This window comes from Leptonychotes weddellii, chromosome 6 (assembly GCF_054177405.1).
Source record: "Leptonychotes weddellii isolate Sample4059 chromosome 6, ASM5417740v2, whole genome shotgun sequence".
NCBI lineage: Eukaryota > Metazoa > Chordata > Mammalia > Carnivora > Phocidae > Leptonychotes > Leptonychotes weddellii.
Window position 1 is genome coordinate 133,315,003 of NC_138374.1, and position 17,535 is coordinate 133,332,537.

General features: G+C 38.9%; 1 protein-coding gene across 3 annotated transcripts in view; it reads right to left on the reverse strand.

Moving 5' to 3' along the window:
* The window catches only part of ATF6 (activating transcription factor 6), a 200,119-nt gene that overhangs the window by 44,874 nt on the left and 137,710 nt on the right, over positions 1–17,535 (reverse strand). For all 3 annotated transcript variants that reach the window (XM_081825257.1, XM_081825256.1, XM_081825255.1), the window contains one exon: positions 8,856–8,940. In XM_081825257.1, the coding sequence (XP_081681383.1) occupies positions 8,856–8,940 (85 nt within the window). The remainder of the gene's footprint in view (positions 1–8,855; positions 8,941–17,535) is intronic.

Below are 17,535 nucleotides of genomic sequence, written 5' to 3' on the forward strand. Positions count from 1 at the left end.
TCTTGCCATTTGCAACGACGTGGATGGAACTGGAGGGTGTTATGCTGAGCGAAATAAGTCAATCAGAGAAAGACATATATCATATGACCTCACTGATATGAGGAATTCTTATTCTCAGGAAACAAACAGAGTTGCTGGAGTGGTGGGGGGTGGGAGGGATGGGGTGGCTGGGTGATAGACATTGGGGAGGGTATGTGCTATGGTGAGCGCTGTGAATTGTGCAAGACTGTTGAATCACAGATCTGTACCTCTGAAACAAATAATACAATATATGTTAAAAAAAAAAAAAAGATAGCAGGAGGGGAAGAAAGAAGGGGTGAAATCAGAGGGGGAGATGAACCATGAGAGACGATGGACTCTGAAAACAAACTGAGGGTTCTAGCGGGGAAGAGGGTGGGAGGATGGGTTAGCCTGGTGATGGGTATTAAAGAGGGTACATTCTGCATGGAGCACTGGGTGTTATACACAAACAATGAATCATGGAACACTACATCAAAAACTAATGATGTGATGTATGGTGATTAACATAACAAAAAAAATTTTAAAAATAAAAAAATATATATAAGAAAAAATGAATCCAATTTATTTAAGACAATGTTTAGTTAAGGTTTTTCTGTTACTTGTAGCTAAATGCAATCCTTACATTAAAAAATATCCTCCTCCTTATCCTCCTCTAAGTTTCCTTTACAGTGCAGTTCAAGTTTTACCTCCCAAGGTACCAAGATCCTAGTATCTACCATAGTCTTCAAATTTTTGATCCGATGTCAGAGGCATTATGATTTATAACTACCCAGTACTTAATTGATTTCTCTTAAAAAATTAATCAGCATGTTGTTTCCGGTTTAGAACTGATCTAAATCATCACTGTTGGTCTAGGTCCGGCTGGTGATTTAACATCACTAGAGAAGGTAAGCTAAAAAGGGATCTAAGGAATTGAGCCAAATTTTACCCACATTGTAAAGATAATGTCATATTATGCCTCGCACAGGTGACTGTCTTCTCACGAGGAAACTGCCAGTTCTACACAGGGGATCAACATGAAGACCCAGGTCTTCATGAAGATACTATTTATCACAGCTAGTATGGTCAATGTTAACACTCCCCATTATACCTGCCAGCCAGACATAATTCATAGATCTGTGGATATATACTGAAAGAAAAAATCTTTCTTTTTTGTGACTAGTGTCATTTTTCTCCTTTTGTCAGTAGAAATTCTCAGTGTGGAAATTGTACTACTGCTTTTGTAGTGAGTCAAAAGTGAAATATTTAATTATATGTTTTTCAAATATTTAAAACATGGTTGGAAGAGAAGATTCAACTCACTCAACTGTCTAGACGCAATTACAGAACACTGAAATGTAAGAAATACAAGGTTGTAAATATATTTTAAGAAAGCAGATAACCTGCAGGCCTTTAAGAAAAAGAGAATTTATAAGATTAGGCACAATTCTCTTACAACCAGCCTGCTTGTGCAGAACATGTCTAAAACAGGACAGTTTCCAAATTTCCAAAATTCCATTTTCTTTGGGATCACAGTTTTATGAAACTAGTGATCATCAAAAGCAGTTGTATCAACATTCTCTTATTATTAAAACCAACACATTTGGTGAGTTGGTTTGCTTCCTGCCCTTCTATTACATCCTCTTCAACTAAAAAGATGTTTCATTGCTAGTAAGTTCTTCTAGATTTTTACATGGAAATGACCTTGAGATTAAATATAAATACAGTGTCGCCTTCTAGTCATTTGTTCATCTACTTGAACCCTTACCAAGGACAGGGTAGAATTAGAATAGTTTTTTCTTTACTACTCAGGTACCACACTAACTTTTAGGTACATGATACACAGAGAGAAGGGGAACAGTAGAACCAAATCAAAGTGTTGGTCAGATTGCGCATCTGCTAGTGGCTGTGTTCATTCCCTGGGAAAGACATCTACAAAGTAGCTACCATTAAAAATAAATCTCTTCTACGGTCTACTTTGTTGAATTACTTATGAAGAAAGAAAGGAAATGAGCAGTTTTACCACAACATAAGTGGAAATAATTTAAAAGCAGGAAATGTTGACTTATAGTACAAGGAAAACTTCCAGAATCCTTTTTTTATAAATAGCAATAGCCTCTAATTTATCATCCACTGCTCTGCCAACCATCTGCAATCATTTTTTAAAAGTTTTTTTTAAAGCATACCTAGCATTTCATTTTATTTCAATAATCTTCAGTGTGAAGACTTCTTCAAAGACGGACTTTCTTACAGCTTCACTAACCTGTTTTCAACTGTCACATGAGACAAAGGATATCAAGTATCAAAGAGAATGCAAAATGAAATAAATTACAAAAATTAAATTGGCATAGAAAAGATAGAATGATGTAACTAGCATTTTCTAAATGGCATTAATTTCATACCCAAATCCTGTTCTCATTTTTTTTTTTTTTTAAGATTTTATTTTTGAGAGAGAGAGTGTACAACCAGGGGAAGCAGCAGGCAGAGGGAGAGGGAGAAGCAGGCTCCCCCCTCAGCAGGGAGCCCCATGCGGGGCTCGATCCCAGGACCCTGGGATCATGACCTGAGCCAAAGGCAGACACTTAACCATCTGAGCCACCCAGGCACCCCCCTTTAGCTATTTCTTGTATAGACTTTTTTCCATAGCTCAAAACCACAAAGTAGAGTCATTATGCGTTATAATTTAAGATCAGATATTGACTTGGGAATCTAATTTACTTTGCCAAAATTGGAAAATCAAATTCCTCTTCCCAAATATCCCTATCCAGGGAACTACAGAAACCAACTCCTCAATAAAAATTTGACTTTGTCTTCCACCACCCTCTCCAAAATCCTACAGGCACCACTAAAGTCAGAGAGAGGGACCAAACCCACAACTCATGTTCCTTTCCAAGGTACATGTAACTTTTCAACTCAGAAATGGCAGAAAATATATTTTATTCAACTTTCTTAAATTCTTACCCTGCTCAGGATGAAAAACTTCTATGTTAGAGATATCCTCACAACATCTCTGCCCTTGCAAGAAACAGGTGCCCAAACGTTGGTAAGTGATAGAGTACTGCCTGTCAAATTCATGTACCCAATAAGACAAAGAAATCCATCTCTGGAACTTGGGAGAGTTCTATACTTCAATTTTTTTGCATGTGCTTTCTTTTGTAGAACAATTGTTGAAAAGGAGGTTAATAGTTTCAATTCACTCTTTACAATGAATTCCAAATCTCAACCAATATGGTAGAGAGGTAACTAGTAAACAAATTAATTTATATTTGGAAAGATTAGACTCAACTGTACTTGCCAACGGTTTTTAATCATATGAAGAATTAAAATAGTAAAATCTTTCAAGTGACCACAAAGTACTGACCAAATAACATTTACCTCACTTATTCAGCCATTCAACAAACCTGAGTCCATCAAATTCAAAACACAGGAATTGCATTGTATTATGCCGCTCTCAAACGAATGTGCACAGCCTTACACCATAAGGAATAAAGTGGTATAAAAATCTATCTTAAATTCTGGAATCCCAAATATTTTTGACACTCACACATCTGTCTTTAATACTGAAATAACAATATAATAATTAATCAGAACATACTTTATATACTTCCTGAAATTCTGGCTGTGTTATGCAGTGGATGTATAAAGCAGTACCAATTACTCTGCTGGGCTTTAACGTCTACCAGAGCGCCGCATCCTGCGATTTTCCTACACTAGACACTTCTCTAGGTGCTGGGTTGTAAGCAGCAAACATAACATAGGAAACCAGTTTCCTGTCCTCACAGAGGAGGAGAAGCTGGCTAAGCTGAGCAAGGAGACAAAGGTGGAAAATGAGACAAGCCACAGTATCAGGAAAGCCTACAAGATGAAGTGTTTCAAAAGAAGGGTATGTCAAAAATATACTTCAGGGGAATGGCTACAAAGGGGTACAAGGAGACTTTCTGAAGTAATGAAAACATCTGTATCATGACTGAATGGTAGGTTCATAACTGTATACATTTGTCAAAACTCATTAAACGGTACACATAAAATTGTTGATTTTTACTGTGTATTATGTTATACCTCAGTGACTCTGGTTTCTAAGAAGTGTGTATGTCAGGAAAGACAATTTTTTAGAAGGCAAGAGTTCTAAGATGAAAGGATACTAAAGAGGTGTGCCAAGTGGGTGTAACGTATGGTCTTTGACTCGATTCTGTATTCCTCTCCACAAAAAGCTATAAAGAGCATTTTAGGGGCAAATTGGAAATGTGAATATGGACTATATATTAAACTGTAAAGCATCAATGCTAAGCTTTTTTTTTTTTTTAAGTGTGGTCATTTTCTTGTGCTTATGTAGGAGAATACCCCTTTTGTAGCAGATGCATATTCAGGTACTTGGGGGTAAAATAAGAATGTCTGCAATCTAGTCTCACAAGGCTCAGAAGAAAGAACATATGAGTGTGGAGGAGAGACCAGGAGATAAGCAGATGAAGGCAGCGAGTACAAGGCACTCTTTTCAAGAGTGTTTCCCTGAAGGACAGCAGAGAAATAGGACGTGGCATTAACAGTCTCCCCACACCAAAGGTAGTATGAAGACGTTCTGTATGTTGAACCGGTGGAGAAGAGGCTGATGGCTCAGGATAGAAAGGGTATCAGTGTAGAAGCAAAGTCTCTGAAACCGTGAGAGGGGCTGGGACACAGGGTCCAAAAGGAAGGAATCACCTTAGGTGACGTGGATGATGATGGTGACAAAGGGGCACGAGTGTCCACGCTGAAAATGGCCAGGCACTATTTAAAGCATTTTTACTCATTTAATTCTCACATCAACTCTAAAATAAAGGTATTACTAATATCTCCTTTTACAGATGAGGAAGCTGAGGTACAGAAAAACTAAATAACTTGCCCAGTGACACGTATCTAATAAATAGCAAATTGAGCTTTTAGAACCCAACGGAAGAGACTTTTCTCCCAGCACAACAGGGCGGGCAGGGTCTGTGCGCGGCAGAAGGAGCTGCGCTTCTGGCAGCGGAAGATGACGTAGCTCTGACATGAGTACATCTGTTTTCTCAGCGTGGCATTTGGTGAGTTCATCAGCTGAGGGGGTGGGCGGAGGGGATGTTGGGGATTTGAGAAGAGAGGTGAGAAATTCTTGCTTCAGACAGAAGGCAAGTGAAATTACTAGCAATGACTGGCAGTACTGAATGCCCCTCTGGAATTAGTAGTCATAAATTTGCAGTCAATCTACTTGTCCTGACTAGATGGTATTTTCCGGCAATTTTCAGCTGCTTGAGAGCAGGCATAAAGAGGACAGCTGGGTTTAACTAGGGAGGGATTTTTACAGACAAGTGAGACCCAAGAAAAAAAGAAGCCTAACTAAGGGGGGATGCAAGAGAGTGGTGAAAGTATGGGGGGGGGGTGGAATCTCGGCTAGATAAGGAGGAATATATGACCATTATGAATGTGATCCATACGGAAAAAGTGGTGGGGTCGGAGGCCTGGAGATTGTGAGGTCAGAGGGTAGTTGGGAGTGTGGGTTTACAGTAAGAGATAAGTAGGAGTGGGATGCTTGGAGAGGGTATTTCAAGAGCAGTGCCATTATTGATGATGAGGAGATCCAGAGTATGACCATGTGGATGGGAGGCTGAGGGGTACAGAATAAAAGACAACAGGATTGGGGCGCCTGGATGGCTCAGCCGGTTGAGTGTCCAACTCTTTATTTTGGCTCAGTTCATGACCTTAGGGTCCTGAGATCGAGCCCCGAGTCTGGCTCCCCACTCAGCAGGGAGTCTGTTTCTCCCTCTGCCCTTCCCCCTGCTTGTGCACGTGCTCTCTCTCTCAAATAAATAATCTTAAAAAAAAAAAAGGAAAAAAAGACAATGGGATCAAAAGAGGCCAGGGTGCTGGATGAATCCTCTGTGAATGCTGAAGTTACACAGAGAGAGAGAAAAAGCAGTGAAGGTGGGACAGAAGACAGTGACAAACCAGAGTAAGGGGAGTAAAGCCCGACATTATATACTTTAAGATGTTGAGGGGGGCTGAAGGGGAAAGATGGCGAGATCATTTGGAAGTTGCAGTGGGGAGCAAGGATATACCCACCCCACCTGTAGGCTCAGAGGCATATAAGGTGAGGAGGCAAAATCAGATTCTAACCCTCAGAGCAAGAAGGTGGAGGGACTGTTCAGAAAGAGACTAAGGATACAGCACAACACTTGGCACGTGGTAGATATTCAACCAGTATTTCTTGCATTTGAATCTTAACTTTTCGAATAGTTTACTATACCCTAAAAAGGAAAAAACTAAATTTATTTATAAAGAAATTAAAACCAGATTAAAAAGGAAATGATCTTCTAATGATTGTATTTTTCAAATCCACGAAAGGCTCATTTTCAAAAATTAGTCCCCTGGCCAAGATCAACAGAGTCAAACAGCATCATATTGTTTTTGGCTTAGTAAATATGGAAAACTCACTGTCATAAAATAAAACCAGGCATTCTCTTGCATAAGAATTCAATATCAGAACAAAATTAAGTGAATTCTGTCTTGTTGAAGCTTAGATAATAGCCTTTCTGAGCATAAGCTGACCAGAACTTAAATCTATTATGGTTCAAGCAGAGAAACCCAGGTCCCTATGAAATAAGAATGATATTTCCTAAACATATTCTTTGGAGTGTAATACAGTACACTTTGGAATATACTGTCCTTCCTGAAGTAGTAGTAGGACCGCTCCGTGAAAGCTTTGGGGGTATGCCCTTACTGAAGAAAGATAAGTTCTTCTCAATGTTAGTTTTTGCTTTTTTTTAATTTGTTCTAAATGTCTTTGTAAGACTAAGAAAATGTCATAATTCTTTTATGCTTTAGCAAAACAAATGTTTTATTTTCTATCTATAAAGCTGCCTCGGGGCGCCTGGGTGGCTCAGTCGGTTGAGTGTCTGATTCTTTATTTTGGCTCAGGTCATGATCTCAGGGTCATGAGATTGAGCCCCACATAGGGCTCTGCGCTCAGTGGGGAGGTCTGCTTGAGATTCTCTCTCTCTCTCTCTCTCTCCCTCTGCCCCTCCCCCTGCACATGTATGCACACACACACACTCTCTCTAAAATAAATAAATAAATCTTAAAAAAATAAAACAAGCTGCCTCCTAAGCATTTCTTTTTTTCTTTTTTTAAGAGAGGGAGGGTGGGGAGGGGCAGAGGGAGATGGAGAGAGAGAATCTTAAGCAGGCTCCACACTAGGCGGGGCTCAATCTTACAACCCTGAGATCATGACCTCCTAAGCATTTTTTTTTTCCTCTTAAGATTTTATTTATTTATTTAATTTTAGAGACAGAACTTGAACAGCAGTGGGGCAAAGGGAGAGAATCTCAAGCAGACTCTGCACTGAGCATGGAGGCCAATGTGGAGCTCGACCCCATGATCTCAGAAGATCATGACCTGAGCGGAAACCAAGAGCCAGCCGCTCAACTGACTGAGCCACGCACGTGCCCCTAGGACCTCTAAGCATTTCTAATAAGCAGTCTGCACACAGCTCAATGAAATTCTATAGTCCTCTATGGTCTTAAAATGTACAATGAATATCTAATACTTTTTCTCTAAGACTAAATTTTACTGGGATTTATCTAGAATCCCAGGTTTTTGTTTTTGTTTTTAACAATTATATTTGGTTGTTTAACTATGATCATCAATCAGAATGCGGACTGGTTCAACTGCAGGTTAGTCCAAAAGGCTCTTCACCTTTTGGCTTATTCGTAAACTATGAGGTTCTTACTACTAGATAAAAAGTGTACTAGTAGTTTCATTATACCAGATAAATGAATTCGGAAGGACAGCCAATCCTCCTAGTGTCATTAGAGCCTAATATGATGTGTCAGAGAAAGCAATCAGTCAACAATATACACTGTGCTCATTTACAGCACACAGCTGGCCCTGGGAGTAAGAGATGCTCTTTTCCATGAAGAACCCAGCTGGAAGCAATCTCTCCTTTACTAAATTTCTTTAGTACTCTGTATATTCCTTATGGGACCTTCTCTTTGGAGTACAGTGATTTCTGGGCTTATTTTTCTTTCTAGATTATAAGCAAGATGCCTTAACATCTTTAGATGGTCTCAAGGTATTACAGCATTATTTGTAATTTATGTAATACCCAGCACTAGTAGGAGAACAAAATGGAATAGTGACACTATCAATACCAAATTCATCAGTATTATGGACTAAATAGCTTGTGATGTTTGGTCTGGGAATCATGTCACTATTTACATAATACAGGTAACTGCTTTGAGTTCCCAAAACCCAACTTTTTTTTTTTTTAAGATTTTTTATTTATTTATTTGACAGAGAGAGAGAGAGAGATCACAAGTAGGCAGATAGGCAGGCAGAGGGAGAAGCAGGCTCCCTGCTGAGCACAGAGCCCGATGTGGGGCTTGATCCCAGGACCCTGGGATCATGACCTGAGCCGAAGGCAGATGCTTAACCATCTGAGCCACCCAGGCGTTCCCCCAAAACCCAACTTACAAATTCACTCTCAGAACCCAGCAGGGAATTCTTACACTGTATGTATAACCAGAAAGGCTACAGTAAGTCTGTAGAGCAGTCAAGATGCTAACCTTTCCGATTTTGTAAATAAGAGAATGAATTTTTTCTCTTAAAAATACAGTAATTTTAAAAGTAACTTTAAATTAAATCTTTTAATTTTTTAAAGTTATTTTTAAAGAGAGTATAGGAATTTAAAAATAATCTTTTGTGAAAAAAGTGGAAAAATGTTTCAAAATTAATGCATGGATATATATCTGACCAACCAAACATTTTAAATGGCTTTTGGTTAATCCAGAGAATACTGATTAAGCAAAGCAAACTTACGTCGTTCATAAACCCAAATTTCTACTTACCATTTATGTTTATTGCTGGTAATACTATTGACATCTTTGGTCTTGAGGTCTTGTTGTGGGTTGTGGCCGGTAGCAGCAGGTGATCCTAAGAATAACAAACAACAACCTGTTATAACAACTGGCTTAGTCTTATAATAGGCCCAAGTCAGAGTTTCTAAGATGCCAACATTTCATTGGGATCATAAACAAAAATGACATTTTTTATTTTAACTTGGCTTAGAGGTAATTAACTACAAATCATCTTACGATTTACTGAGTGTCTATTATTACCAGGTGCTACGCAGTATTCTTGGAATACTCCCCGGTTCTGATAACATACATGTTGCGGTGTACTTTAAAGGGTACTGGCCAAGGAGTCCGAACAGAAGGATTGTAATTCTAGATCTGCCCCTAACAGCTGTATGATCTGGGTCTGTTTCCAACCCTGTAAAATGAGGAGGCTAGACTAGATAATATCACAAGATACTGAAATTATCTATCCAATACAGTCATTTTCACTTTTTTTTTTTTTTTAAAGAGGAGGAACATTTCTGCCCTCCTCCCAATTCTGATCCCAAATTACTGGTATATAAAATAGACATTCTGTTTGCAGTTTGCAGTCAGGCCAGAGCCTGGATCTTTGTCTGCTTAGCCACCTCTTCTCCCTTTGAAGCAACCACAGCATTAGATTTTTTTTGGTAAGCAATAAGTATATACTAAAGAAGATGTATAGTTCTTGCCTTTAAAAAGCATATACTTCAATGGAAGAATTAAAAAATTATAAATGCACATCTAGCATAAAGTTCCAAACGTAACTATGCCAACATTTGATAATCTATCAATGACCCATGGCATCTGAGGTTTCTGGTTTCCAACCACACAAATACTGAAAGTAAGATGAGCCAAGAGGAGTCTGGCTTCAAAAAAAGGGGAGTATGTGTGTTTTGGAAAAGGTATGTATGACTGTAGGTATTCCAAAGCGGATTATAAATGACTTATGACTTTGTTATGAACTACTGTTTAAACATCAATAACTCCTTTTTCCTAGCAAAAACAGAGGAATTGTCACAGCAAAAAGAAAAAAGAAAGAAAACAACATACATTAGTGTTTCCACTTAAGGGAGCACGGTTAAATTGAGATAGAACTGAACCTGATATTAACCCCCCTCGCTTCATCACTCATTCAGCAAACTTGCTATAGGGAAGGACTCATTACAAGTAGGATTTAACACAGCTGAAGGTAATAAAAATTCAATGCAACTCAGTTCAAAGGCCAATGTGATTATGAAATGCAATTATCAGCAAAGTGAAAAAATCTAGAATGCAATAAACAAATTGAAATGAATATACATCAACAGACCTGAATAGAAAACATTTCCAGTAACTGTTTGTCCTTTGTTTAACTCAAGGCAGCATTTCTGTGAGAACAGATTTTTTTATTTTTAAAGTTGGGGGAAAGATGAGTGAAGTTGTTCTGTTAGAATTCCAGCACTGCAGCACGGGAGATTTTTTAAGTGCATTGTTAGACACAAAGATCACACATTTCTCAGTAAGATAACATAATATAGCCAAGAAAAAACAATATTTGCTGATCTTCATGCCATGAAAATTATAAATAGCTTAATTCCTATAATTAAAATACTGCTTCAGGGTCCCCAAAATTGAATGAGAAAACAAACCAACAAACTTGCAAGCCCCAAATTAAAGCTACTGTAAAAATAAACACACTTAGATTCCATTGGTCATGGGTTAAGGTCAGCCTCAGACTTAAATCCGAGTTTCCTGCTAAGGTCTAGATGCCATACTAAACATTGTTTTCAAGCATGATTTTCTGAACATAATGTCTTCTACTTTCTTTCTTCATTAATTTCAGACAGTTACTTTTGCAGGAGAAAGCCAAAAAACACATTATTATTTATGAAAAAGAAGAATCACATCTTGAATGCATAAAAATTATTACAGTTAACCAGCCCTACCTCTAATTATTAAAGTTTGCAAACTGTGAAGGGTGGGGGGCAGAGAGGAGACCTAGAATTTAAGGTGCTTGTTTGGGGTGCCTGGGTGGCTCGGTAGGTTGTGTCTGCCTTCGGCTCAGGTCACGATCCTGGTATTGAGTCCCGAATCGGGCTTCCCGCTCAGTGTGGAGTCTGCTCCTCCCTCTACCCCTCCCCCGCTGCTCGTGCTTGCTCGCTCTCACATAAATAAATAAATAAATCTTTAAAGTGCTTGTTTAGGGGTGCCTGGGTGGCTCAGTCGTTAAGCGTCTGCCTTCGGCTCAGCTCATGATCTCAGGATCCTGGGATCGAGCCCCACATCAGGCTCCCTGCTCTGCCGGAAGCCTGCTTCTCCCTCACCCACTCCCCCTGCTTATGTTCCCTCTCTCGCTGTGTCTCTCTCTGTCAAATAAATAAATAAAATCTTTAAAGTGCTTGTTTACCACAGAACTGCAGGGAATCAAAGCCGGTATACTAAAAATTCTAATAGTGCTTATCTTATATTAAAAAAAAAATTTATTCACACAAACATCTGGGAGAGTATAGTTGATTCATTTAACATTTACTTCAAATTAAATGCTCCTTGCAGTAACAGTGAATTCTGAATCACTTTTTTCTCCCCAACTGTGTTCATCTCACTCCTTTTTAGCATATCATTAAATTCTATTAGTGATGTTTTCAGAAACAAAGGAGTTTTATTTTGGCACTGTTGCTGAAATCTATGTCACCAATTTTAGGATATCTCCAAATGCACTCCTGAAAAGCCTCTATAGGACTGAAATACCATGGGATATCTTCAGGGAGGAAACTTTGTGGACAGACACTATCATCAACACATTGTTATTTTTATTCCCAGAAGAAGTCAGAGAAACACTGGTGGGAAAACACCAAAACATTTCACTGTGAGAATAAACAGTTTTCCCCAGTGTTATGCAATATCGTGCATGAGAAAATCTGCCATTTTCATACAATTCTCCTAATTCTTTTCCAAGCACTTTGTTAGAAGAAAACCAAAATATTAGTGCATAATGCAGCATCCAAAATTATGTCTCTTCTCTTTTTAAGAGGGCTAAAGCATTGGAGACTAACCTGTCAAAAGAACAGGACCACATTTTGCTCAGCTGAAGGTTGAAATGGTAATTCACACTAAAATTAAGGTCCTACTAGGTGTTGTCTAATGTTAATTCTATATATCCGTGTAGAGTGGAAACTGACCTCCAACTTAAACTGCTGAGTTTAAATGACCCTTCCCACTCCCCTCTAAAACTTACTGATACCCACAGCACAAGTGAACATTCATGACTATTTCTGGTTTTTTTTCCCCCCAAAAGTACTTTTGCTAATTGTATTTGTTAGGGTAATTGGGGGCGCCTGGGTGGCGCAGTCGGCTAAGCATCCAACCCTTGGTTTCAGCTCAGGTAGTGATCTCAGGCTCATGAGACTGAGCCCCACGATGGGCTCCAAGCTCAGTGCAGAGTCCGCTTGAGATTCTCTCTCCCTCTCTCTCTGCCCTCCAGCTCATGCTCTCTCCCAAATAAATAAATCTTTAAAAAAATATTAGGGAAATTGATAAAAAAAAGTGTGAAAAGGAGATTTAATAAAAGTGAATAGTTTAAAAAATTCACTCATTCCAAGACAACCATAAAAAACTGAGAAAAAAATCATACCAGTCTGCATTCAGATTGCTTAAAAAAATAGCTTTAAATTCTTAATCTAATTTAGAGTAAGAGTAACTGATACTAGAAATTATGGTTGATGCATTGTGAGTGTAGTTTGTATTGAAAGGCAACATGGAATTCTTCCAGATCTGGACTCAAAGAAAAGGTGTTGGCCCTACATCAAAACTTGGCAAGCAAGTCCACATTTATATAATTAAATGAAATAAATTTAAAATATACATATTATTTTGATGATCTCCTGCTTTAACCAATTTTGTTAATTCACAGATTTTCCAGTAGTCCCTATTATACTAGGTAAGACAGTTTCTCTTGTATTAGGAAACTCTGACCTAAGCTTGGGGCCCCATATCTTTGATAGAAAGGAATGTATTTAATATCTAATGATGTTTCCTGGGGAATGAGGGAAACAGTCTGCAACAGGCTGCACTCTGACAATGAGCAACTTTCATTTGGATCAACATGGGCCTCTATTCGTCAAATTTTGCATGTCAGGCCCATACTAACAACAATGACTTCTTAACATTTCATATTTGGTCCATATCCACTGGATTCCAGAGACAGGCTTGGTTTTTCAATATAAAACCGTTAAAACCAGATCAAAAATAAAAAGCATCTATCCTCATTTCAAAAATAGCTTTGCATTAATTTTTTTCTAATCTATGTTCCTATCCTGGGGAGCTCTCGTTTTCTATCACTTTACCTCATTTATCTCACCAAGTCTCTGGCAAGCTACCGAACTAAGTGAAGAACATATCAAAGCTTGGAAATAGGAGAGCCAAAGCAGCAATGAGAATCAGGCCTTCCACAGCTCTTTATCAAAGTCAAACATTCTGAATTTATGTTGTTTTCTAAGAGCCATATTAATTGCTGATCAAATGTGTCCAACATGAAAGCAACCGAAAAGCAAAGATAATTAAGAAATTTGAAACCATTAAAATACACAGATACGGGCGCCTGGGTGGCTCAGTTGGTTGGGCGACTGCCTTCGGCTCAGGTCATGATCCTGGAGTCCCGGGATCGAGTCCCGCATCGGGCTCCCTGCTCAGCAAGGAGCCTGCTTCTCCCTCTGACCTTCCCCCCTCTCATGTGCTCTCTCTCTCTCTCTCTCAAATAAATGAATAAATAAAATCTTTAAAAAAAAAAATACACAGATACACACAGTGACACATCCTAAAAAAAAAAAGTAAAGAAAAAAATTAGAGGTAGTAAAACTAAGTAGAATGTAATCATTTTAAAAGTCTATTAAAATGTCTATGATGTAGGGCTTCCCATTATAGTAAGAACATAAGCTAAGTACATTACTCACCCCCAAACTAGAAACAGTTAATATAAATAGCTAATATGAATGCAGTATTTGTGCCACCAACGTACGCAATAAGACTACAGACCAATAAAAGGAAATGTAAAGCTTGCATCAGCACCATTAATACACATGTCAGCCAGAGGAAGAATAAATCAAAACTATCAGTGCACCACAGATGGCCCAAGAGTGAGCCAAGGTTTACATTTCACAGGAGGAAAATTCTGACACTATGCTCAAACCTGATAAATGCTGCCAAGGTCACCAGAGGAAAGATTAGCTTGAAATCCTTATAAGTACAAACTCATTTTGCTTTAAGATATGGTTCTCATATCAAACTCTGTGGGAGTCTCCAAACCTGCCCAACAGACTGTGACCTCCCCTTTTATGCACACAAAAATGTGTAAGGTTGGACCATATAAAACTGTCATTTTTTTGTGGGTCAAATATCAGTAATTTCATGAAGTTCAACCTAATAGTTATTATTTATGCCTCTCTTTTTTAAAAATAATTTTTTAAAATTAAACTTTACACCAAACATGGGGCTCGAACTCACAACCCCTAAATCAACAGTTGCATGCTCTACTGACTGAGCTAGCCAGGTACCCTGATCTGCATCTCTCTCTCTAAGATTTTATTTATTTGTTTGAGAAAGAGAGAGCACACACGCAAGCGGGAGGAGGAGCAGAGGGAGAGGCAGACTCCCTGCTGAGAGGGGAGCCAGCAGACTAATCCCAGGACCCTGAGATCATGACCTAAGTCAGTCCCTTAACCTACCAAACCACCCAGGCACCCCCTGCTTCTCTTTATTAAAAGTAGAATTAATTTAGGGTTTCTTGGTCAACATGCTTTCTTGTAAATACTTTCCCAAGGATACGACAGTAGCTTCCAAATCATTCTCTTTTTTTTTAAAGATTTTATTTATTTTTTTGACAGAGAGAGATAGCGAGAGCAAGAACACAAGCAGGGGGAGTGGGAGAGGGAGAAGCAGGCTTCCTGCAGAGCAGGAAGCCCGATGCGGGGCTCGATCCCAGGACCCTGGGATCATGACCTGAGCCGAAGGCAGACGCTTAATGACTGAGCCACCCAGATGCCCCTCATTCTTCTCTCTTAATGAGAGCTTGCAGGGAAAGTGTTTCCAAACCAGGTCAGGACTGTTTTCCCTAGAGAAAGCTCTTCGACAAAATGCTGGTTATATGCTTTGAACAGGGATCAGCCAGCAAGTCTTTGAGCCTGTACTTCATATTACTCCATTCAATAACTCTAAGCTAATCAAGTTCCAAACTTTGTCAGCTCTAATACAGAGTTTTTCAAAAGCTGGACAGTGTGTGATTTAGGGAAATAAATTAGGACCCCTGAAACTCGTTCTCAATCATCATTTGCTGAGTGCCAACAGTGTGGCAATCCAAAAAAATGTCTTAAGGAAAAAGATCAAACACTAAATGCATGAAGAGTTTAACCATAGGAGTTTTTCAGACATAATGTTTACAAGATGTTTCGTTTTACAAAATTCACTTTACTCAGGACTACTGGTAGGAAGTGAATTTCCTGAGGCCTGAACTGCATCCTACAGATGGGCTACCAGTGGGGAGAGAGAAGGTGAGTCTACAGCAAACTAAGCCAACGAGTTTTCTGAGAAAAGAGATTATTAGGAAGCACTTCAAAGAAGTTGTTAAATACAGATATCTAAGAAAATTATTTTACTTTTTGTTGTAAAAAATGGGGAAAATGCTAGGTTGAGACAAAAATTAATTTTTTGAAGTTCTAGGCAGAAACTACAAAAATGGTATAAACTTGTGTAACAGTCTCAAATGGTGTGTGTGTGTGTGTGTGTGTGTGTGTGTGTGTAACTACCACAGCAGCAGGGGAAGGGAATGCAGCACGGAGATCTAGAGGATTCCTTCATATCAATGATGCTACAACTTTTTGGAGGGAGAGGAGAAGCAGAATCCTACTTACTTTATATTCCTAAAGTTATCTTTCCTGCATGATTCTGTGTCTGGATATTCCTCCAGTCTCCACTAAAGATATCAATCTTCTCTCCAAAGTAATTTTGATCTTGGTTTCACACAAACAAACAGGAAGGACTATAAAATATCCCTAAAGTACATTTTAGGAAAGACTGGTCTTGACAAGGCAAACAACCAAGTGGGAAAAAACAACTCCCTTAAAGTTTCTTTTAAAGCTCTTATAAATTTAATGATAATCTGCAAAAATCTGATTTTTCTACTTTAGTGGACAAATTTTCTCTTGAGATCTTGGGTTAGCAAGATAGCCCAAAACTGGACACCTGGTCCACACTGGAAGCTGAGCTTTAGTTTTATTGCTAGCTACAATCCTCATTAAGGATGGAGGTATGCTATTGTATAGACTTGTTCCAAAGAGTTCAGAAGAGTTCTCTCTTCATATCACAAAAGGTATACTTTCCAGAACCTAGTATGTTCTCTGCATTCTCAGCTTCCATTCAGTTTTAACGTGAATGTTTGATGTATGATGCACTTGTGGGGAAGGAAGGAAAATTCTGTTTTCACTGTTTGGTCAAGTATTGTTTAAGAAAGGATTTCAACTGCTCAAAAGGCACACTAAGGGATCACAGTACTAATTTTAAGTTCTGTATTAATCAGGTTCCCTTCAGAAAGTATTTAATCTTACGGCCAAAGGAAACCAAGATCAGAATTGAACATATTGACAGTAGTAGGTCCTTCTGAAACAGAAGTTCTTAACAAAGGGTCCATATCAGAATCATCTACAGGACTTCCTAATGTAAACACCCAGGTTCTCCACCCCCTAAAACCATTCTGAGAAGGTAAGCCTGAGGCGGGCCAAAATCTGGCAGGGATCCCTGGCAATTCTGATGCAGACAGCGTGAGGATGCAGCTTTCACAAGCACTGGCAGCAAGGAGTAGACAGAGACTACGAGAAGCCTGGGCTCCGGAGCTAGACTGCCTGGGTTTGAATTCTGCCTCTGCCACCCCCATTTCTAGCTGTAGGATGTAGAGCAAGTTCCCTGATCTCCCTGTGCCCTGTTTTTCTCATCAGTAAAACAAGGACAGTAATAATACATAGTGCACAGATTGCTTATAAAGATTAAACAAGATAATACTTTAAAGCACTTGGAACAATGAGTGACTGGCAAGTAAAAAGCACTATTTGAAGCATTCAATAAATTTTTTTTTAAAAAGGACCAAAAAGTTTGAGGTCAGAGAAGTCCTTGAGAAAACGTAACAAGTCGCACAACCAGGGACACGGACACTGTTGACCACGTTTCTTCCGTCCCACCTGGTGGCTGAGAGCCACTGTTTACCTGCCAGTGACAGGTACTCACTCCCCATCCAAACTCTGAGCCTAGAAATGAAAGCTCTTTATACTCTGATCTCTCCTGCTCTGGCGTCTTTCCGCCATGATCGCTCACTATTCCTTTTCACAAACACTACTGCCAACTGTCAGAGATATTCTCTATAAATTCAGCCAAGAGAACAAGATACCCTCACATTTAATTTTCTTTAACGTAAAAGAGAGGGGGAAAATAATTGAAGCACAAGTATTCAACGCTTCTACTCTCTCTCTGCTTTTTCTAAGGATTTTTTTTTTTTTAAGTGCTGCTGGATTGCATGCGTGGTAGGGGTAAGGTTACAGATGGAGAGTTGGAAGAAGCTAAATTGTAAGCTAAAAGGTATGAGTTATTAACAGGGAAAAAGGGTCTGGAGGTTGGAGAAGTGGAAAGGAGG